Source organism: Scaptodrosophila lebanonensis, unplaced genomic scaffold, assembly GCF_003285725.1.
Source record: "Scaptodrosophila lebanonensis strain 11010-0011.00,11010-0021.00 unplaced genomic scaffold, SlebRS2 tig00000024-arrow-pilon, whole genome shotgun sequence".
Lineage (NCBI taxonomy): Eukaryota > Metazoa > Arthropoda > Insecta > Diptera > Drosophilidae > Scaptodrosophila > Scaptodrosophila lebanonensis.
In genome coordinates, this window is record NW_022060538.1 from 9,345,117 (window position 1) to 9,367,467 (window position 22,351).

Consider the following 22,351-nt stretch of genomic DNA (forward strand, 5'->3'; position numbering starts at 1 on the left):
GCCGTGGTCAGTTGATTCGTTACTAATAACAAAGTCATCTGCATATCCTATGCGTCTTGAATAGCAAAATTAAAACTCAAAGGAAATTTGTTCAAATAGAAAAGCTTTCTGAATTACTTTCTCCTACTTTCAGCCGTGGTCAGGTATTCAACTACTGAAAATTTAAATACCTGCATATCCTATGCGTCTAAATGAGGGATCAAATAACTCATAGGAAGAATAAATTTTAGCGGCAACACCAACCGTGGTTGAAAAGACAGAAGATAGGTAGCTGAACTACAAAGTGTCTCCAACCCAATGTTACTGCTATAATTTAGGAAAATTGAAAATGAAAATAAAGAAAAGAACATTGTGTGTGTGTGAGCCTCTATGAGATTATGGGCTTCTTTATCTGAATGTGAGTTCTAGAGAAAGTTATTATAAAGGTCTAGATAAAGTATGCCCCACACGTTGGGCGCCATTTTAAATAATATTATTGTATATTATAATTCATAACTGTAACGGGTTACGTATATAATCCAGGCTAGATGGTGGGCATAGGTGAGAGCGCACGCGAAATTTTTCCGGCTCTGGCTCGTCGGCAAGTGGGGTGGTGATCTTGCTTCTCGCCTATGGTTTGCCTATACATATATATTTCTTTAAAAAAAAGATGCGTGCAGACAAGCGGAAAAGTTGCGGTAATACACACACAGGATAGTAAGAGGGAAAACAAACATAAAACGAAAATTGCGACCCTCAGGTGTTAATGAGGTGAACTGCGACCCTCAGGTGTTATTGAGGTGAACTGCCCTCCCTACCATGGTCATTCCTTACCAAAAAAATAAGGACTAACTATTAGAATGACCCCTAAAATTTCCGGGAGACCTACAGGGGCGGCATGACTAGCATTGATCAAAAGAAGTTAAGTTAAAACATTATAAAATATAATTTATTCACAAAAAAAACGAACGTGGAAAAATAAGAAGTGCATGACAACCAATTATAAATAACAATTAAATAGGTATAATATAAATGAAATTAAATGTGTATGTATATGAATGCTTAAAATATATAGATAAAAGGTAATAAAAAAAATGAATATGAAAAATAAATAGAATTCAAAAATGATTTATAAAGGTATAACCAAAATGAAAAATATACATTCTTATGAATTATTAAATTAGAAAAAAACTTTCGGCATGGAAACAAAATGGCAGTAGAAAAATGATGCAAGAAAAAAGAATTGAATCAGTTAAGCTAAGTAATGAAACTATATGTTCTGAGTTTTGCCTCTTTAGTTGAGTTTTTTTTTTTTTTTTGTTACGTGATTCGCAAAAAAAATAATAACAAAAAAATAATTTGCAAAAAAAATAACTTACTTGGCGTTATCCATCGCTGAAAGTACTTTCCCGATGAGACCGCTGCTGAAAAGGAAAATCTTAGATGATGGGAATACAATCCAACCATCTGTGTGGACACAAAACAGAATTTCGTTTCTTTTTCTTTTGCTGTACTCAAAAAAAACTCACTCGAAAGAAAACACTCAACAAAACATACAAAAAAACGGTACTCCTCTTCCTCTTCAATATTCGAAGATACGGCCTCTCTTCGGATTTCGAGAACCAAGATAAACTAATAATTAAAATTCGGCCATGTGTTTCCCTATGCCTTCACAAAGTAAAATTAATGACATCGAACAATGTAATATAAATGGTCTGAACCAAGATTAACAGTAAAAAAAAACTGTATAACTAAATAGAACTTTAAATATAAATATAATGAAAATTTAACCTATGGAGAAGTTGATTCTGGCTGGCCATTATATCGTTTTTTTCCAACAACCAAAAATTTAGCCACTACTGCCTTTTCCCTTTGCTCAGAGCCACACGTCTTAGCTGCACTCAACCTTTTTATTTAAACCAAACACAACAATGAAGCCGACGCGGGTAAAATTTAGCAGCGCGGATACGACGGCGCTGGTAGCTGCTTCGCGTACGATAGAAGACTGAGTTGCACTCAGGTGGGTCGGACGATCGCCTGCGGTTGTTCTGCTGCGTCGAACTTAGGGTCCAAAACTTGAGTGATTTCGTCTTTTAGAATTTTAATGCTGCTGGCGGCTGCTGTTTATTGCATATGCCAATGCAATGGACTGCTCTTCGGTTTCAGAAACCCTCCAATACGATCAAGGGCTGGCATCCGGCGAAAATAGCTCAATATTATCACTGGCCTTTGTGTGGGCCTTTGTTTTATTTTTTTTTATTTTTTTTTATTTTTATAAAACCAATCTGGATACGCTCTTTTTGGCGACTTTAAAATTTTTCTTCGACTCGGATATAAAAAAAACTTTGAACTGCAATTTGCACACGTCTGATCTCGGCCAAGTATCACCAGAAAAAGAAAGCATCTGACGCCTTGGACCAGGCGGGAACCTTTTTACAGAGGCGGTAGGTCAGCGAGGTGAAAGTAGCCATTTTCGGCGAAAGTGACACTTGCACCTGTTAAGCAAGGAGTTACCCTATTGACCTGCTTGCGCCTTTCCATCATACGACCAAGAGGTGGCGCTAAGAAAAATTACGATATTCGCCTATTAAACTGATTTAACAAAACAGTTGCTGCTGCAAGCGTTACACTGGGCATGTTTTGGTCCTACTCTAAAATATTTTTCAGTTCAAACAGTTAAAACAATTATTTTAAATCAACAATGAATGATATTTCAACCCTCTAGCGTACACACATAACAGCTTAGAAATTATCTACAGCTCCACAAGCATCGCAATTTTGTGGATCTATCTCTTCTTGTTTCGACTTACAATATCTTTACTATTTGCAACAGCTGAGCTCTAGCTTTATGTTTATGAATTTAGAGGCAACTTTTACGAGCACATTACACATCATAGATATGCCGGAGGTATAGACTCGTATAGTATATTTGTATTTTTGTGTGTATAATAGTTGAGTGGTGTGTGTGTGTATCTATATCTTTTTTTATGGTAAATGTGGCCGACTTTTGTGTCTGTTTTGTTATTGTTGTTGATGCGTGTGTGGGTAAGCGAGGATTTCTATTTTTGACAAGGTCACGTTGTTGGCCAAAGCTGAACTCACGCAGCCGCAGCCTGTGGGACTTATTTATTGAAATCCTTTCGCGGCAGACTCTCTCTTTCCCTACCTACCCAATGCCCCCATCACTTGCTTTTTCGCTTCTCAGCCACAATTTATTATGCTAATTTTGTGTGAATTGCTAAAGCAACTGACTGCCTTGCCTCCCTAACGTCACACCAACACAAACACACACATACACAAACACGCCCACACACACTCTCAATAGGCGCCATTTTGATTGCGAGCTATAAAAATCAGTCGAGCGGCGCTGATGACACTGGTAACAAAAGCAACAACAAAATTTCCTTTGCAAATTAACATAAAAGTAGTGAAAGTTGTGATGTACATAAATAAGTACATACACACATATATAAACAAAATAAAAGTATATATGTATATGAATATATATCTATATATAGAACAAAGAAGCGCAAATGTAGGAAGGAAGGAAGGAAGGCACCTTAAATGCGAAATATGAGACTGGAAATTAAATGCAAGTGTCGCCGCCTGGGCACTTAACCCAGTTATATGTCAAGGTTAGCCAAGAACATCTAACAGCCCACAGTCAGGTGAAAATTCTCTTGTAATGAGCCCATAGAAATAAACTCTGTACTTGGGCTCAGGCCCAAGTCCCAGCGCTGATGACGTTGCCTTGTGTCAACGATTCTTTGTCATCAGCAGAGCGCGCGAATAAGAATTTTATGACAGCTAATTTGGCGTACTTGAATGTAAATGGAGACGCCATCAGTGCGCGAGTGAGTGACCAGCATAAAGGTGAGGAATGTTATAGAAAGTGGTTATTCATTCGAGCGGGTCTCTTGACTACACAGCGTCAATTAACTCTTTTGTCTCATTCATTGCTGAGGAAGGAACTTGTTCTTATATTACAGTAAACACCAATCTACAAGTAAGAATGTGAAAAACTAAACGAAATTCGTAACGCTTTAATCAGAGGCTTTAGGTGCACAAGCATATGAGAAATCGTAAATAATAATACTAAGCAATGGGCATATTTTGGAATCTAGTTTTCCAAAAGAATTACTTCAAGAGTTAATTGAAAGAAATTGAAATATGTACTTTCGGCAGGGTGGCTACACTTTCAATTCAGCTGTCATCGAAAAGGAGTATTTTTTCAGTATTTTACTTAAAGTTTTATACTGAGCAGCTTTTGGATAATTTTAAAGCTGCAAGCTTAATGTAAGCATTATAAACTACATTACCAGCAAGTTTCTTACAAATGTGTTAACTGGTACAAAAGTGACGCAAAGCTATCAGAAATTACAGCTTACACATTTCCAAAACAAGATACTAAATGCCTAAACTTGTTATTGGAAACAATAATGCTGTTATGGCAATAATTTACTTCAGGGTTGACAACTGTACGTCAGTTCGAGTCTGCCCGACATGATCGCTAAATCTAAAAAGTTACAGGAAGCTCTAATCAATTACTTTAAATAAGTGTCAGCGCTACTCCATAGATGACAGCCAAAGAGCTACCCTTTTCTATCCACATTTGAGACATGGATGGTAAAAATAGATTTCGTATGTGATTGGGTTAGGAGGTACAAAGGGGATTGCCCCAAAACCAGAAAAACGCTTTACATACTCATGCCACAGTCATTACTCACACTTGGCGGCGCCTGTTGAGTGACAAAAAAGTAATGAAAAAAGATGATGGCTCGTTTCACAACTCTGTTGCCAGGCGGCGGCACTATTTATAACACTCGACTACAATCGGTATGTATGTAGGTGTGTGTGTGTGTGTGTGGATCTGTCGGTCGCGACGACCCTTAAACGAAAACTAAACGCTAAAATTCAAATGTCAGCGATGCCGCTGCAGTTGACGCGCTTGATGACGCAAATTACGCGACTAAAGAAGCAAACTGATGTCATCTCAGAAAGCTGATTTAAGCGCTGCCGCACAACGACAAGAACAACAGACAGAGCAAGCGATGAAGACGACGAACACGTCAACCGCTCCTTGCTCAGCTACTTCCCTTTTCCTTGAGTTAAACCAAATTAAATAAATAGAAAATTTGCCATAGCCTTTTGCACTAGGCGAAAATTAATGAAATTCTAGCACGCGCAGCGCACACAAAACGACGACACTACAACAGCCAAGAAAAATACAAGTAGGAGCCAATGGGGGTGGGGGCAGCCGAGAGAGATAGGGAGACTCAGACAACGGTTGGCCATAAGAAGCAACAAGAAGCAGACGTTCGCTGTCGACGACATTGACGATGAAGGGTGTACGTGTGGCAGTGTGTGTGATGCTCATAATGAGCGTCGAAAGCCACTTGAGTAACGCATACGCATGCAAAAAGGAAGGAAAACGAAAGCGAATAAGAAAATCATAAAATAAAACCAAGCGAGGAAGCTCATGTGTCTGCAACTGACCTTCAAGCCATACAAGACAATGCCACACTTCCTTCAACTATCCCTTTCACTGTCCAATAGCCAATAGATATTGATACACAAGCGGACATGTGTTTGTGTGTGTGTGTCCACAAGGCTAGAGGTTATGTGCGCAGCTTCCTGATGTCGCAACACAACCATATAGGTTCATACAAATTTTACAACAAGCAGCAAAGCCACCAAATGGAACGTTGATAATTTCGTTTCCGGTACTCATTTGTCGTAGCACGCTTTTAGGCGCAAATAGTTGTGTCAAGGACAGGAAATAATTTTTCATCGAAACGCTCTATCTGAACAGAGTTTTTTGTAGAATGATATTTTATTATCGTAATTTAGAGAAAAAATTTGTTTATTTTAGAAGATTAAGCAGTTAGTTTTGAAGAAAACCAAAAACATTCTGCAATTTTAAATAGAGAAAACATGCGAGTCTGAACTAACTTGGCCTATTTCAAACCTAGCTGGAAGCAATGTGTGATCGATGCACTCAAAGAATGCTAATTATATATTGTATCGCAAAATTTCAAAGCATTTTTATCTTAATTTTTCCTGTTGTACAATAATTGATTCACCAAGTAATTTTTATTTTTTGATTGATGATTAGCATCTGATAAATTGTTATGATTACTGATTGGTAAAATATTGCTCTTTTAGTGTTAATCATAAATTACAGTATTAAACAGTTAACGCACATTAACTTTCTTCATCAAAAACGAACATTTTTAAGGAACGGTGATTTAATCCTATGCACAAAGAAATGATTTTGGCCTTTTTGGACTGAATTTTAAAGAAATTCGAACTTAGTTTTTAGTTAATTATGCGGACAACAATCAAGTTTGATGTTTTAATTCTCCCCTTCGTTCCCCCTTCGTTAAAGTAAATATAAAAGACCTTTACCAATCCTACATCCACCAATCAATCTGAAGAATCTGTGTATATCTTTCATTTATTGGGTAAATACATGATAGAAAAAAACATAAATGATTAAAAATAAATATTTTAAATAGAAATAATCATTAAAACATATATGAACATATACCTCTTGGCTATTTTCTTAATGTACGGCAAAATACCCTTTCTATTATCATATTAAGAACTCATTATGCCTTCAATTATTTACATTTCATTTCGCGTTCTTCTATTGTTTTGTTCATTTCATTAAGTTCCGCTGTAGCAGAAAAGTGCAGCAAGTAAATATGCTCTGGCAATGTCACAATGTTTGTTCGCCAACGGGTTCATTAACGGTGCCACAAAATTAAAAAAAAAAAATAATAACGATAACAATAGCAACAGTAACAAACTGGGAAACCACCGCTTTAGTACAAGTTCTACATTTTACAGTTTCTATTTCTCTGTCTCTGTCGTAGATTACCAAGCGAAGACGCTAGTAACGCATACAAATGAGCGGCACGGATACAAACGGACCGACGGACGGAAGGATGAACGAATGAGGAACAGCAGCAACACCAACAGCCGAGCCGGTCACGTAAACCGCTAACCCACCAACAACAACAACAACAAGAAACACATAAACAAACGTACGAATGAGCGAGCGAGTGCTTGAAAATAAACGAAAGAAGGAGCGAACGAACGAGAATACCCGACCATTCCGAACAACTCCTGCCGCCTAATTAACGCATGCGAACGCGGACACCTCGTCGTCGTCGCCGTCGCGCTGCAAAATTAATAGAGCTTCCAAATGTAATGCTATCCGCTGCTCTGCTCTGCTCTGCTCCGCTTTACTCAGCAATCAAATGGAATTTTTCACTCTATTTGGTGTAAGGAGCAGTGTCAGCCAAAAGGGCTGAAGGGCAGCAGCGATGGTAGCAGTTGGAAAATTAATTTCTCTTGTTGAAATTTCGCACGTGTTTCTGTGGAAATACTTTTGACTCTCTGTCTACCTGTCTGTCAGTCAGTGAGTTAGTTTTTGAATTTGCAATTGCAGAGCCACAGCTTATATGCGTTCAATTATATAATTTTCGTGTACATGTAAATAGTCATTATAATTGTATAATTTTCGACATTAATATTTGAATACGAGTACTATATACATATAATGTGTGAGGAGGAGAGTCTTAGCGAAACAACTTCTAGATTTTTCAAATACCATAAATATACACATACATACTTACATATAAAACAAGAGCGTAAAAAACTTTCATAAAACGAGATAAACAAAATATTTATTATTAACAAATTAGTATTTTGTGCGTATAAAGGCATTAGCAAAACAAAATATATAAATAAAAAACCCAAAAAAAAAAAACCAACACTATTAATTAGTAATTATTATAATGTGATGTTATATATATATGAATGAAAACGATATATATATATAAATAAATAGTGAACAAGTAAAACAAATTAAAAGCAGAGAAATTGTTAACCAACAAAACAAAAAAATCATAAAATGGCATTATTAAGTAGATTTTTGAATTAAACTTAACGTAAATTATAAAAAATGAAAACAAAACAAAAAACATCTTTGCTGTTTATATAAAATTCAACAACTTTTTTCTACTCAACAATCTAAACAAAATAAAATTTGTAAAATTATTTTTAGCTTACTATTTTAAATGTAAATGTTGTTGTGAGCAGAAAGAATGATTCAAAAAACAAAACAAAAAACGGAAATGTAGCAGTTTTTGAATGTTAACTTGTTTTTTCCCAATTCGTGATCATTATTGATTTAGTTGTGTGTGCTAAACGTGATACTCTTCCTCTTCTTATTCATCTATAAACATTATTCTTCTACTTAAAGAAACGGCTTGAATTCTTTTTAAATGGCAAAGTTGCAAAATCGGCACACAACAAAGCAGCCAGCTAGCAAGCAAAGCAACAAGGGCCTTAGCAATTAAACGTCAAGTACATTTATAAATAAATCCAACTATATAAGCTACTATATACGAGTACATTATACACACCCATACACATACATAAATACATATAGTATATGTATTATATATACACGTACATATGTATAGCCTTGTTGTTGTTCATATAAGAATACCCGTGTTCGCTCTAGCCTGCAATGTTGCTTAGCCAGCCATTTGTAAAATAAATTTGAAGCTATCGCTAAAATTCAATTCAAAGGCAAGCGAATTAAATGTAAACTTTTATGGTAAATCAATGTGTTCGTAAAAAAAAAAAGAAAAAAAAGGAAGGATAACTAAATTAATGGGAAAAATGTTTCTTAATTGTAAAAGTACACGCTGTTTTACGTCCTAAACTCCGTATTTGTTCGACATGTCTAAAGTTTTTGTAAAATAAATCATTATACTTGCCTATTTCCCCATAATAATAATGATAATATGAAATATTTAATTGTAATCCTTAAAGAAAAACCAACAAATTTGAGTTTGGCTACGTAAATCGCATTTCTTCCATTGCTCTCAAAACGAAGATGAAGACAACATTATGGTAATAAAAATACCAACAAAGTTCCGCTCAACATTTTCCTACCCTAATATAGGGTGTCCTTTCTGAAGTCTGCATTTTAAAATCCGTTGGATATGGCTTATATAAATCAGTATATTTTTGTCCAATCTTTGCAGCCTCTTTGAAATGAAAGCATCTAGAAAACACCCCATACTTGATTTAAATATTTTTGCTTGCATTATTTAAGGAACTGTGCTTAGCTCTTGTTATTTATGTATATAAATATTTTCTGTACTTTAAGTTTTGATTTTGCAATAAAAAACAAATATATATTTTTGCTATAATTTTTGTTTCTTTTCAAAATATATTTATTTTCCGTTTCAAGCCTAATCCAGTAGTCTTTGTCAAAAATGAGCTAAAGTTAAGCCCAATGTTCTGCTACATTTAAGCCATTTATATAAACATTAGCCAATAAATAGGCCGAATAAGAAATTTACGAAAGAAATGCGTGATAATTGTGTGTCGCTCTGAATTAAGTTAACGCAATATATAGCAGATGTGCTGTGGATGGCTAGCCATTATATTAAGTCATCTCTTTGCACTCAATGGTCCTTACAGAGCGTGCTTCGAAATATACTTTTCACAGTTCATAGCCATCATCGATGGCTAATTTTTTGCGTGACTATAAATTTTTAAATCACTCCTCTCTATTACACTCTTAAGTGTATAAAGTGTGGCTTTTGATGACTAATTTATCTTGGTAATTCAATTTTCTTTAGCTATTTTGGGCTGACGACTACGCTAGGCTTTAGGGGCAGCAATAAATTGTAAAAATATTTAACTCTACATATAGAAACAAATGATGCATAAACTTTACAAACAGCAACATGGAAATAATGCTAAAATTAAGCGCAAGAGTTCAATTAATAAAAATTAGATTTTTAATAGTAACATAATTTGGAATTTTATATACATGCATAAATAAATATAATTGAATAACAGCGATAACAAAAAAACTAAAGATTAGAAAACACTAGCATAACGTGAAAATATGCTAAAAACATAATTTGTTTCAAACAATTAGATTTGAATGAAATTCAAATGGATAAGGAATGCCAATCTGAGCCCACACTTGTATGCCTAAATGAAAAACAGCTTATAAGTTGAGCATGAAGTGAAGTTGGGGAATTTTAGACAAAGCCGCTTCCACGTACCACTCATTTACTTGGCTCAACTCGTAAACCGTTTTTATACAACACTGTAAAGAAATGTAACGCAATATGGCGAGCATTCTGATGATGTGCACACTGATCGTATGGATGTTAAAGCAGTTATAGCAACAACAACAATAATTCCAGGCATATCAAAGCATTTCTCAACACTAGCAACTCAAAGCAAAGCAAATCAGTGCCGTCTCAGACAGCAAGCTGAATGGCACAAAACGACGGCAATAACAAACCAGTTAGAAGCACTTAAAACATAATTAATTTGTTGGGATCACATGCTACACACGATGACGAAACGAAATGAAACGAGCAGAAGAAATATCGGCGATAGCCCTGAAAACACAACAACAAGCACACAATAAATGGAAATAACGTTAATGTTGATGGGATTCACATATGTATATTCAAAAAGCAATAATTAAAATATATATTTCCAGTATAAACATAAATTAACAACTAAACAGAAAACCAGAAAAACAAAATATTGATATACAAATTTATATACATATATATATTTTAATTATAGTTACAAATTAGCATATGTACACAAACAAAAGTATATATATTTAGTCAAATGAAATTAGTAAACAAAAAACAAAAATAAAAAAAAAACATGCAACTTTAATATTTACAAAATATTAAAATATCAATGTGCAATTTAAAAGCGTTAAAAACAAACAAAAACAAAATAAAAGCTACACACACTTATACATATAACAAACCTATATATATATATACATACATATATAAAGCCCATTTATAAACTATTTCGTGAAACCAAAAACTTAATGTCGAAAACACAAAAATTTGCGGCAACGGCCGCACTCAAATTTTAGTTTGTGTGCACATGAAATGAAAAAAAAAATGTAAGCAAAACTAAACCCGAAGTGAAAAAAGAAGCGTATAACATTAAATCAAAATTTAAATAATAAAAACAAAGTAATTTAAAAGTATATATACATATTATAATAATGATAAAAACAACAAAAGTGTAATGAAAAATGGTTTAAGTCAAGTTTTTGAGCAAATACTCATAATTGTTAAAAATGTTTAAATAAAACAAATAATACAAAATAAAACTCTATGGAAGCCGTGTAAAACTGCATATTACATTATATTTTTTCTCTCTTTAGAAAATTTAGTTAATTATTGAAAATAACAAAACAAAAAACAAATGAAAAACAAAACATTACAATTAAGTGTTAGTCTTATATATAAATATATATATATATTAAAAAATGAATAAAATGCAGCAGAAAATCATGGCATCTAAACAGCAAAGAGGAAAACCAATCTAAACAAAAGGAAAATTAAATTAAGCAAATAGTTTTCGCCTTTGTGTTAAATCAATTTTTTTACTTTTAAATTGGTCGGACATGAAATGATTTACTTATATTGAATTGAAAAATAAAAATTATTAAACAAAAAAAAACAACTGTATTCTTCATTATGGTTTCCAGGCATCACATCTACAAGACACATATATTCTATAATTATATATAAATCACCTAATATTATCCTTACCCATCATTGCATGGATTTATACAGGAGGACAGCTTATCAGTATGGAACCGAACTGCCACTGATATGACCAGTACAACACGTATCCGTGATACGTTACGCAGGATATTAAATATACCTCTAACAACGGCAATGGAGTATAAGATACACTGTGATAGCCTTAAATATGTTTCAATGTAAGTAGCGAAAAACTCATTTGACTTGATTTTCTAGCGACAAAAATATAACAGAATTGCAAATCTCTAGCACAATCACTTGGCATATTCACATCACATCGATAAACATTAACAGCTAATATTAGGTATCGTTATAAAAAAAATTAGTTTGCTGACAGCATTGCCATTGCAGGAGGATCGATTTGATAAAGTTTAAAGCTGGCAATGCCTTAACAAAATACATCGGCAATTAGAGAAACAGCTTTACAAAAAGAATACGAATTATTGAAGAGTAGACGAAAAATGAGTCAATTAAGCAAAAAATTAAATAATGCACGATGCATTTAAAAATTAAAGAATTAAATAATTCACGATGCATTTAAAAAATAACTTATGCATATGATCAATGAAAAAACTTCAACAAATCCAACTCAGATCCATTTTAAGGCGAAATAATGAGTCATAATAATGAACGTGTGGTCGACATTCGAAAACGAATGGGCGCACATTCACTCTTTCTCTCTTACTTTCGTTGAAGGAAAATATGCCATTATTTTCCACAGCAATAGAGCATTAGTTTTGGCATTCCCAATCGATTTGATGTGATGTGAATATCCTAGTTAATACTCATTTATTGCTTAATGAAAAGGAACTTATTTGTTCATTGAAAATGTATAACCTACCTTCCACAACAGGATCAAGCGTAGATTTATTTATCGAAAACCGAATAGATCCACAAATCAGTATAAATCGCTTGCATTGAGAGCATAAAAATGTTGCCTGCAGCCTGGGCTGCGTGTTAATATAATGGATAAAATAATGGAAGATATTAAATTGTGATCATCGTGTTTTGAAATTGCAAATATGCGTATATTTTAAGCATAAACAATAAAAATATATAAATACCTTTTTTTTTTAATTTTTATTTACATATACACACATATTTAATCTTGCCTTTGTATTCTTTCTTCTCCTTTTATCTTGCAGTAGTAAAGGCCCATTGAAAAGCTGAAATTCAGTGAATGACTATAAACAAAAAACAAAAACAATAATTTCACAAACAGATGATATAAGTCACTAGCAAAAATCCTCAGTAACTACAACTAAAACAGCAACAAACACAACACACCAACTTCATTTACATACAACAGCAGCAACAATCACAGCCACAAACAACTATAGATGTAAAGCGTAGAATACGACAACAAATAATTGTTGTTGATGAGCAGCACAACCAGCCAACAAACACAACGACAAAGAAGCCGCTGATAATTCTTTATTTGTTAAACACTTTTTTCTTACTGCTTAGAGTTATGCACTAATTCGAAATTGAATTATTAAAAACTTATCAACTACTACAATATTTCAACAGTCAACCCAAACACAAATTAGCAAAGAAAAAAACATTTTCGCAAAATGTGTGTGTACTTATGAATGAAACGCCATAAATAGGTGTATTTTAGTTGTTATGCATTAAGCTTCATACCATTAGCCATTCCCAATTAAGAAATAAAAGTGTTTAAACCAATTCGAAATTTACAAATTCTAAGTTCCAAACTGTGCTCTCGACTAAAATGCAACTAACAAAATAATTAACTATAATTTTTGACATTTGTATTTATAGTCTCAGCGTATTTATTAGCTACACATACATACAACCTCACGAAATCCCTCATTAACAACCACATGAATAGAAGGAAGCAGCAGGAGCAGAGCTAACTAGTTGATAATATATTGATCTGTTTGATATGATTATTTTAAATACCTAATTATTTAAGATAAAAGGGAGATAATAATCAAATTGTTTGTTTTTGTTTTTGGAAGAAATACAGTTTTGTACGTGAAGAAAATAAGAAAAAAAGAGAAAACAAAATGAAACTTAAAAGCCGTTGTTTTACATATTTTCCCCATACAGACAAACTCATACATACGTATATACATTCACCCCACCTACTTCCAGTACAGATCATAAACATGGAACCCCCCAGCGTTGAAAAGGATACTATTAAAGTTGCAGAAATTATTTTAAATACACTTACATAATAAGTTGTTGTTTTATTTAATGGAAAATGCGCTGCATACAGCAGCATAAATATAATTGTATGTAACTGGTAAATTAATTGAAATAAGAAATGTGAGCTCATTGCTTATTTGTCCTCAAAGCCTGTTAAATCAAACAGATAGACATTGGAGATAAGACATTCACCCTCCTGCAAATAAAAAGACAAGCCAATTAATAACATATGCCCAAGGAGAATAAATCGTATTGGAACTTACAGCCGGCGTAATGCCCACTAGAGCATCAGCATGTCCATAGAACTCTTCCTTTAGCGATATGACAATGGTTTGTAAATTTGTGGTATGATCACGTATATAAGAGGCGACTTTTCCAATATTCGTATTATCCAGAGCAGCATCTATCTCGTCGAGCACAAAAAATGGCGCCGGTTGATAGCTGCAAGACAATAAATAAGTTGCATTGTTAATTATCTTTAAATAGTTTACATTGCTTAAGAGTAGAGCTTTTTACCTGTGCGTAGAGAATAGCAGGGCTAGAGCTGCAATGGTTTTTTCACCACCACTTAAATTGCTCATGGGCTGAAAACGCTTTCCAGGTGCCACGCAATTATAATTGATGCCATCTAAATAGGGCTCCTCGGGATTATCTGGACCTATGTAGGCCTGTGCAGCCTCATTGCGTGCCAGCTTTTTATAGATGCCATCAATGGCGTCCGAGATATGCTGACAACACTGTACGAAACGTGAGGAGCGCTCATTTTTAACCTTCTCAAATGCTGCCTTGGCCTTTTTGGCCTTGCGACGAGCATTCTCAAATTCCTCGTTTGTTGATTGCACCTTTTCCGTGACACGATCCAGTTTCTGCATGGCCTTCATATTCGGCGTTTGTATGCGCTCCAGAACATCTAATTTGTTTTGCAACTCCTTTTGTAATTGCTCATTAGTTTTCTTAAAAGCGGAATCATCTTTAAGCTTGCACAGCTCACGTGGTAATGTACTATAATCCACTTCAATGCTATTGTATTGGGAAGGAGTAAATGATAGAGTTTTATCAAATCTATCATGGCAATACTTACAGATGGTCTGTTGCTATGGAAATTGAAGCACCATTGTTGTCGGTTTCGTTTTGACGCACTGCATCGTCCAGCGATCCCTTAAGCAATGGCACTGCAATGCAGTCGGTCTGAAAGTAATTACAAAATGTATAAATGGCGTATTCATTTCATTGCTAACTGATTTAAAATCTTACAACATAAACAAATTGCTTGACAACGAAAATTCAATAATTACATCAAACTAAGAATAATGAAAATATTTTATGCTCACCTTGGCCTGAAGCAAAATGTTCTGTCGTTCGTTTTTCTTCGCCTCTATTTTTGATTCAATGGACGACATGTGACTGCTGACATTGTGTATTTCCTTGGCCAAGTTAGCAACGTCGCGACGTGCTTTGGAAATGTCCTCTTCCATGTCATCAACTGCTTGCTTCTTCGCCTGCTTTTCTTGCTTAAATTTTTCCATTTTCTCTTTATCCTCGTCGATTTCCTTAAGGTAACGTGCCTCTGCTGTTTTTAAACCCTCTAGCGCATCTTCCTCATCTTGCACGTTGCGCTCCCAACGCTCAACGTTTTCTGTCAATCAAACAAAACTCATTATATTTACTGTCTGCAGCAAAATTCTTAAATTCCCACTAACTTCGCGTATCCTTCTGCTTCTCAAAGTCTAATTGTGAGTTGATTGCATCGATTTGTTGTTCAAATTCGGCACGTTTGCGGGCACGCTCCTGTTGCATAACCAGCTCGCGTTCCTCATACTGACGAATGTTCTTGACACCCAGACGACGACAGAATGCAGCAAACACTTTATCCTCGACATTGTTCATGTTCTCTTTGATATCCTGGATTTTCTCTTCACGCTCTTGCATACGACTCTCAATTTTTGCGATTTGGGGCTAAATTGGCATAAAAAATTTATAAATAACAAACTGAGACAACTTGAACAGAACCAATTACCCCAAAAACATCCAATTTGTTTTGTACTTCATTCAGTTGGTTTTCATACTGGGCAATCGATTTTTTTGAGGACTCCAAATCAACCATACTGTATTTCAGGCGATTTTCCAAGCCCTGTATCTGAGACTCCACCGTGGCCAACTCGCTCTGTTTGCGTGACTTTTTGACCAACTCCTTTAGCTCCTCGTTAAGGCGTTCCTTTTGCATTTTAAGCTGTGCCATGTGCTTCTCGTCCCAACGTTTCGCTTTCCGGGCCAAATCATGACTACCGCCAGAGATAAGACCAGACTTCTGATAGAATGTTCCATCCAGGGCCAAGGCATCAAAGCGCGAGCGATCTATTTCATAGGCGACCTTCATGGCATCCTCAGGCGTTTCACACACCAATGCATTGCCAGTGGCGAAAAGAACGGCGCGCTCAATCTCGGCCGGCTCGAATTTAAGCACATCAAATACCAGCCTAACATTCCGGGGTTCGTTGATATTACGCAGGCGTTCCTTAAGTGGCTTTACTTGTAAATAGTCCAGTGGCAAAAAAGTTTCCACTTCCAGCATTTGTTCCTTTAGAATCTACAGAAAATATAGCACCGCCTTTAAAAAATTGATCATATTTATTTGAAATATGTGACTACCGACCTGAATGCAGTGGCGCGCAGTTTTTTCTGTGTCTACTATAATAGCCTCCATGAATTTACCCAAAACTTTGGTGACGGCCACATTGTAACGTTTGTGTGTGGGTTGACACATGTTGATCATGCGATCGTAGACTCCCGGTACTTGTTTCTTAAACAATTCAACCACTTCCTGTTTTTTCTTGCGGCGTGCGTCCTCGTGCTTGTCGCTCTTCGCATCGCCCAATTGATCGCGAACATTTTCCAGCTCACGTTGCTTCTCAGCAATTTTCTCTTTTGAGCTGCCGACATCACGCCGCAGCTCGTCTTTAATGCGGTTTTGTTCCTCCAGTGCCGCTTCGGAGGACTTAATGTGATCCATTAGTTTGTCACGACGTTTAACAGCCTCCTCACGCTGAAGCGTCAATTTCTTAAACGATTCTTCAACAGATGCTCGGCGATTTGTTTCACCGTCAAGCAAATCCTGGTCTGACTTTTGTTCCCGATTAACCGAGTCTAGTTGAGAGCGAATCTTTGTGGCTGTTGCTTCTGCATTCTGCTTGAGGCGATCATATTCCTGCACCAAACCCTCCTCCATGTTGACACTCTTGCCTCGTTTCTGCGACTCATTTTCGAGCTCATCTTCAAAGCGCTTTTTCAAAACCTCCACATCGTTCAGTTGTTTCTCCAGCTTTCGTATGTCTAGCTGATGCGCATTATCAGCTTCCCGAGCCGTTTCCAATGTCTTGTGCAATGAAGTCAACTTCTTCTGACAATGTGTTACCTTTTCCTTGGCCTTTATGTACAAGGGTCGCCTCTTGTTCATTTGCGTCTCAAATTCACGTATTTCTTGATCGATTTTCGCCATGTCGCGTGTAATTTTGCCAGCGTCTTTTTTCTTTTCACGCAGCACTTCATCTGCTTGCTCCTTACGCTGCTCGACCGCTTTTACCTCTTGCTGCTTTATCTCCAAGTCACCATTGAGTTTGTGTATATCCTTCTCAACATGAAAGAGTCGGAACAGTTGATACTCAACTTGTTTCTCATTCTGTAATGGATGCATTCGTTTAATATTGAATATCTTTGTGTATATATATGATACGTACATATTCGTTCTGCAGACGTGTATAACGCTCTGCTTCCATTTTTTCATGTTTGGCCTCCTTGCGTTCAGCAGCGATGCCTTTTTTCTTTTGATAAGTGAATTGTGTCTCTTCCTCAGCAACAATCATTTCTTGTTTTAGTCGGTTATAGTCGTCCTTTAAGAGGCCAGATCTAGAGGGGATACGAAAACCTGATAATGCACAACATATGAAGATGAAACACAATGTACTTACCCGCTGATTTCCTCGAACAGAGCAGTCCGCTCTTTGGGAGTTTTCATAGCAATATTCTCCACAGCCCCTTGAAAGACAAGGAAATTTTTCGCTTTTACATTAATTCCCATTTTCTCTAACTTGTTGAGATAAGTGTTACTCGAAACGCTCTGTAAACGAATAAGTAATTATAGAAACACTTTCAATATACTCATATGTAATACGTACCTCGCCATTTATACGATATTCGGAAGATCCGCTTATAACAGCGCGTTGAAAATCCATGTGTTTCTCTCCATTCAGGATGAATTTAGCGGTTACGTAGCAGCTGCGCGACACAGGCTTGCCAATGGACGACCCATGTATGAGATCGTTTAGACGTTTCACACGCAAACTTGACGTCTTTTCCCCCATAACGAAACTTATGGCGTCCATGAAATTTGACTTGCCTGATCCATTGGGGCCAATAACGGCTGTAAATTGCTTGAGAGGTCCAACAACTATGTGGCCACGATACGATTTAAAGTTTTCCATTTCTATGAATTCGAGAAACGCCGTTTCCTCCTCCGGCTTGCGCACAACAGGCGCCGTAACTCTTGTTGGAACATCCTCCTCCTCTTCAGCCATCTTTATTCAATCAATTTAACTAAAACAAACTATTTGTTGTTAAGTTCGTCCTTTTTTCACAAAAAGACGCGCAAATAGTGATGGTAAGCCAAAAGAACTGCCTGCTAGAGGTGGCAATAGATGTATATCTGTGATTTTGCCACGAGTACTACAACGTAAAAAACAACTATTTGAATAAAATATTGTACATACATAATAAATACAAAATAAATAATTTTTATTATTTTTTTTTATAAGATACACCATTCAAAATCAGAAAAGTAATAAGACCATCAATTTCTCTTAGCGTTGCCACTTATTCCATGTTTGAAGAAAATGTAAGTAGTCACAATAATCGAAGTAAATTTGTTTGCCGTTTGTAATTTTTTGAAAATAGTGCTTTTAAAAAAATCGAAATTTCGGTTACTTTTAGAAATATCATACTTGTAAAGAAAAATTTGTGGAACGACTAAAATATCAGTTAGCAAACGGAGCTGTCAACTCGCAAAATAAAAATGGCAGCAGCTTTTCTTCGTAAAATAAAACCGCAATTTCAATGTCGTTCACTAATCCCATTGAGCAAATCAAATTTGAACGTGGCAGTTAATCGCAAACCAATAGAACATGTTGCAATAAGTGTTCCTTTGTGGGAGCCTCGCAGGTTTTGCTCAAAGTGCAATGAAATTGGTATAGTAGACTACGAAATTGTTAAAGAAATCGCGAAAGAGCCGGAGAAGCTGCTTATTGATGTGAGACGAGTAAAAGAAATAGAGGAGACTGGACTAATACCTGGAAGCATCAACATCCCACAAGACTGTTTGGCCGATGCACTAGGACCTAAAACAGATAAAGATAAGTTTTGTTCCATATTTGGTCGATCAAAGCCAACAAGTTGCACAGAAATAATTTTTACCTGTCGCTCAGGTAAACGTGCACGAGAATCGGCCTTAGACGCCCTACAAATGGGCTACAAAAACGTTAAAGTCTACGAAGGGTCCTGGTTGGATTGGCATGAACATCAGAAATGAACTTCCCGGAACTATACAACTTAAAAAATCTCTTGCATAATTAAATTAATTGAATTATAATTAGCATAGACCAATTAACACAAAAAAAACGTTTGAATTCAGAGAAACGACTACAAAAGATTTATTTATTTAATATTATTAAGAGTATTTGTGTCATTTTTCATGAGAATGTTATATGTATTACTTTATTTGGATAAACCTTCCCTTTCGGCCCAGTCCACCCAAGAGCCTTTGTAGTTCTTGACATTCTTAAAACCTAATGTGGCTGCAGCTTCTGCGGCCTTCTGACTGCGCATGCCCATCTTGCAATGGAATATGATCTCGGTCTCAAGGCTCGGCTTCTCACGTCCGTACTTTGACTTGAAAAGTTTGGCGTTTTCCACCAGTTCTTGACCAACAATGCCCAAGGGTATATTAATGCTGGATGGGATTTGTCCTGTTTCCTTGAGTTCATCGGGTTCGCGTACATCAATTAGCAATTTTTGTGGCTCATTGGCAAGCTTTTTCACTTCAGCATAATCCACTATGCCTATTTGACTGCCACTGCTGTAATAACGCTGACACCCAGATGAAATGTTTACAAGTTCCAACTGACGCCTGCAAGAGACTGGAGCACCTGTTAAATTTCGCACTCCGGTGCGGTGTACACGGCAACAGTTGGTAGATATTGCTCTTAATACATTTACACCACGTCTTAAAAACATTTTTTGTTTTTGTTAGCTCAATAAAATAAATATTACATAAAATGTTCAGCTCTTAAGAATAAAGTCAAAATAGTCAAAAGCCACAGCTGTTTACAATAGAGCTGCCAGATGCTTTAATTTATTTGTCCGGTACCAGCAGCGCGCGCATCCATTTTTAAAGTACTTAATACATATAATGTTTATTCAAAGGATAAGAATTATTTCGTATGAAACATACAAGTTTTACAAAAATACTTTGTATTAAAACTCTTCACGAATGGGAAACTATTTTATATTTTCCTCTTTAAAAGATTAAAGTTCAACAATATTAATAATAGTTGCTTTTATTTCAGGTCCTTTATCATATCTTTTCCTTTTATTGACGGCATTTTAAATAAGTATTTATAAATTATTTGGTTTGGTGTTACAACATGCAACATACATGCATATATGTAAAACGAAAATAGTGTTTTATCCGTTCCATTTTCAAGCTTCGACTTTGTGGAGCAATTTTTCCGTTTGGGTCGATAGCCGGGGAAAAATCTAGATATGTATGTATGTATTTGAATGAAGTTTTACAATATATATAGAAACGATTCAATCGTTGCGACAAAAACAAATGTAAAATAAATAAATATAAATTATAATTTTGAAAGTAAGGCTGTGTAATCTTTCCACTTTCGGACCAATTCAAAATTGGTCGTTGTGTTAAGCATTAAAATGCTCTCGCTCTCCTGTAATTTTTGTGAAAGATATAGACAGTTCTGTGAGATTTTATTAAACCCAATTTGAAGAAGCGTATTATACTGATAACACTGTTCCAGAACAAATAAAATTTAAATGTGGATCGTTGATAAGGATTTCGCCTCAGATACATACAAACATACATGTGGGAGAAAATATGTTTGCGATAGCTCTCAAGTACTTTTTATACACCCACTACGTAAAACTGTTTCCAGGCACTATGTAATCACTCTTTGGCAACGTGTAGTCTATGTCAAGGCTCAAGTGCACATCGTACGATAAGGTCCACAGAACGCTCTCACGCCGCTGCCGATCGAGATGATGCTGTCACTGCTGCTAATTGAATCAATTAAGTATTTAATAGGAAAGTGAACCCGGATTTTCAATAACGGACGAGCTTGTTCATATAAATGGCTACACATAAGCACATATGTACAAGTATACACCTCCCAACACTTTCCATTCCAGACAACTGGCTTATCATAAAAGTGTCAGCGTTGGCGTTCTGTGAGTTTGCTGATAAGTGACGTAGTTAATTGAATCGTTATATGAATAAGCACAGCAGCAACACATATGTATGTACATATGTATTCGTATATTATATGAATTAATATATAGTATGTATATACATATGTACATATATGCATATAAAAGTGGCTTCAGAGTTGTGGTTAACGAACCCAATGATATTTATAAACAATCATTCAATTTAAGAATAGTCATACGATGCCAGGTTTATTAGGCCAGTGAAAGCATTATACATATATGTATATGTATATTTTAGTAGCCCCAAGTATGTGCGGGTGTGATTTATATACTATATGTCCTAAATGAGCAATTTTCAGGAAATAATTTTCACTCAAGGCTTACAATTTCTGTTCTGTCTTATCAGTAATGGTCGTTTTTTACACATAATGTGAATCGGGTTGATAATGTCCCCTACGTAGTACCCATATATATGGAAATGTGAGTGTAAATAAGATCAATCGCAGGTCGTAATTAGACGGCGCGTGGTTGGCCTGAACCGGATTTGGTCGGATAACGTATACAAATGTAAGTACATATAGTATGTGTATTTATGTCTAGATTGAAAGTTGTAAACAACTTAGGTCTTAGCCCATGTACCTTTCCATGGCCACAATTTTGGGTCAGATAGAGGTATTACGTTTTAAACTATTCTATTTACCTAATTTACCTATTTACCAAATTTTATATAACAATTTATTACTTTCTAAAATAACAATTTCAGTTAAAACTATGCGAAAACTAGATTCTTCTAGAAATTAAATTTCTTTATTATCGCGAAAAAATATATAAAACTACCTACATATATATATACATACAAATTCAAAAATATACATACATACCTATGTATTAAAACATATTTGTATAATTATGGTTGAGATAACACATGAAAGTACTTCAATAAACAAATATTGACTTCTTATGACTAAACACTTCACTTTGCGATGCTACAATGACCAAAACATCCTGCAAATTATTGATTAGACCATGGAATCAAAACTTTGATTAAATTCTTTAACGCAAGTTTGATCATATCA

General features: G+C 35.4%; 3 protein-coding genes across 5 annotated transcripts in view; 1 reads left to right on the plus strand and 2 right to left on the minus strand.

Moving 5' to 3' along the window:
- Nucleotides 1-13,622, plus strand: part of LOC115620505 (eukaryotic translation initiation factor 4E type 2) — an 81,895-nt gene extending 68,273 nt beyond the window's left edge. Inside the window, exons 3-4 of one of the 3 annotated variants that reach the window (XM_030513760.1) lie at nucleotides 11,643-11,791; nucleotides 12,466-12,594. In XM_030513760.1, coding sequence (XP_030369620.1) covers nucleotides 11,643-11,791; nucleotides 12,466-12,541 — 225 coding nt within the window. In that variant the 3' untranslated portion in view covers nucleotides 12,542-12,594. Of the gene's footprint in view, nucleotides 1-11,642; nucleotides 11,792-12,465; nucleotides 12,595-12,757 lie in introns of those variants that run through there. The other 2 variants (XM_030513762.1, XM_030513761.1) reach the window with 2 other exon arrangements.
- A 168-nt stretch (nucleotides 13,623-13,790) lies between these two features.
- LOC115620507 (structural maintenance of chromosomes protein 1A) lies at nucleotides 13,791-18,389 on the minus strand. The gene is made up of 11 exons (XM_030513766.1): nucleotides 17,957-18,389; nucleotides 17,750-17,898; nucleotides 17,519-17,687; nucleotides 16,438-17,460; nucleotides 15,802-16,371; nucleotides 15,485-15,740; nucleotides 15,116-15,420; nucleotides 14,866-14,972; nucleotides 14,301-14,804; nucleotides 14,048-14,225; nucleotides 13,791-13,980 (listed from the first exon to the last, which is right to left on the minus strand). Exons 1-11 carry the CDS (start codon nucleotides 18,353-18,355, stop codon nucleotides 13,918-13,920), a joined length of 3,723 nt encoding a protein of 1,240 aa, XP_030369626.1. The 5' UTR covers nucleotides 18,356-18,389; the 3' UTR covers nucleotides 13,791-13,917.
- Nucleotides 18,390-19,459: 1,070 nt separating this feature from the next.
- LOC115621259 (rhodanese domain-containing protein CG4456) lies at nucleotides 19,460-20,103 on the minus strand. The gene has a single exon (XM_030514857.1). The coding sequence runs from the start codon at nucleotides 20,064-20,066 to the stop codon at nucleotides 19,548-19,550; it is 519 nt and encodes a 172-aa protein (XP_030370717.1). The 5' UTR covers nucleotides 20,067-20,103; the 3' UTR covers nucleotides 19,460-19,547.
- Between the last annotated feature and the right edge of the window lie 2,248 nt (nucleotides 20,104-22,351).

Coding starts and splice junctions, on each gene's coding strand:
- LOC115620507 (XM_030513766.1), bottom strand. CDS start 18,355: ATGGCTGAAGAGGAGGAGGATGTTCCAACAAGAGTTACGGCGCCTGTT. Junction 17,899..17,956: donor AATATCGTATAAATGGCGAG/GTACGTATTACA, acceptor ATTCGTTTACAG/AGCGTTTCGAGTAACACTTA. Junction 17,461..17,518: donor CACGTCTGCAGAACGAATAT/GTACGTATCATA, acceptor CATCCATTACAG/AATGAGAAACAAGTTGAGTA.
- LOC115621259 (XM_030514857.1), bottom strand. CDS start 20,066: ATGTTTTTAAGACGTGGTGTAAATGTATTAAGAGCAATATCTACCAAC.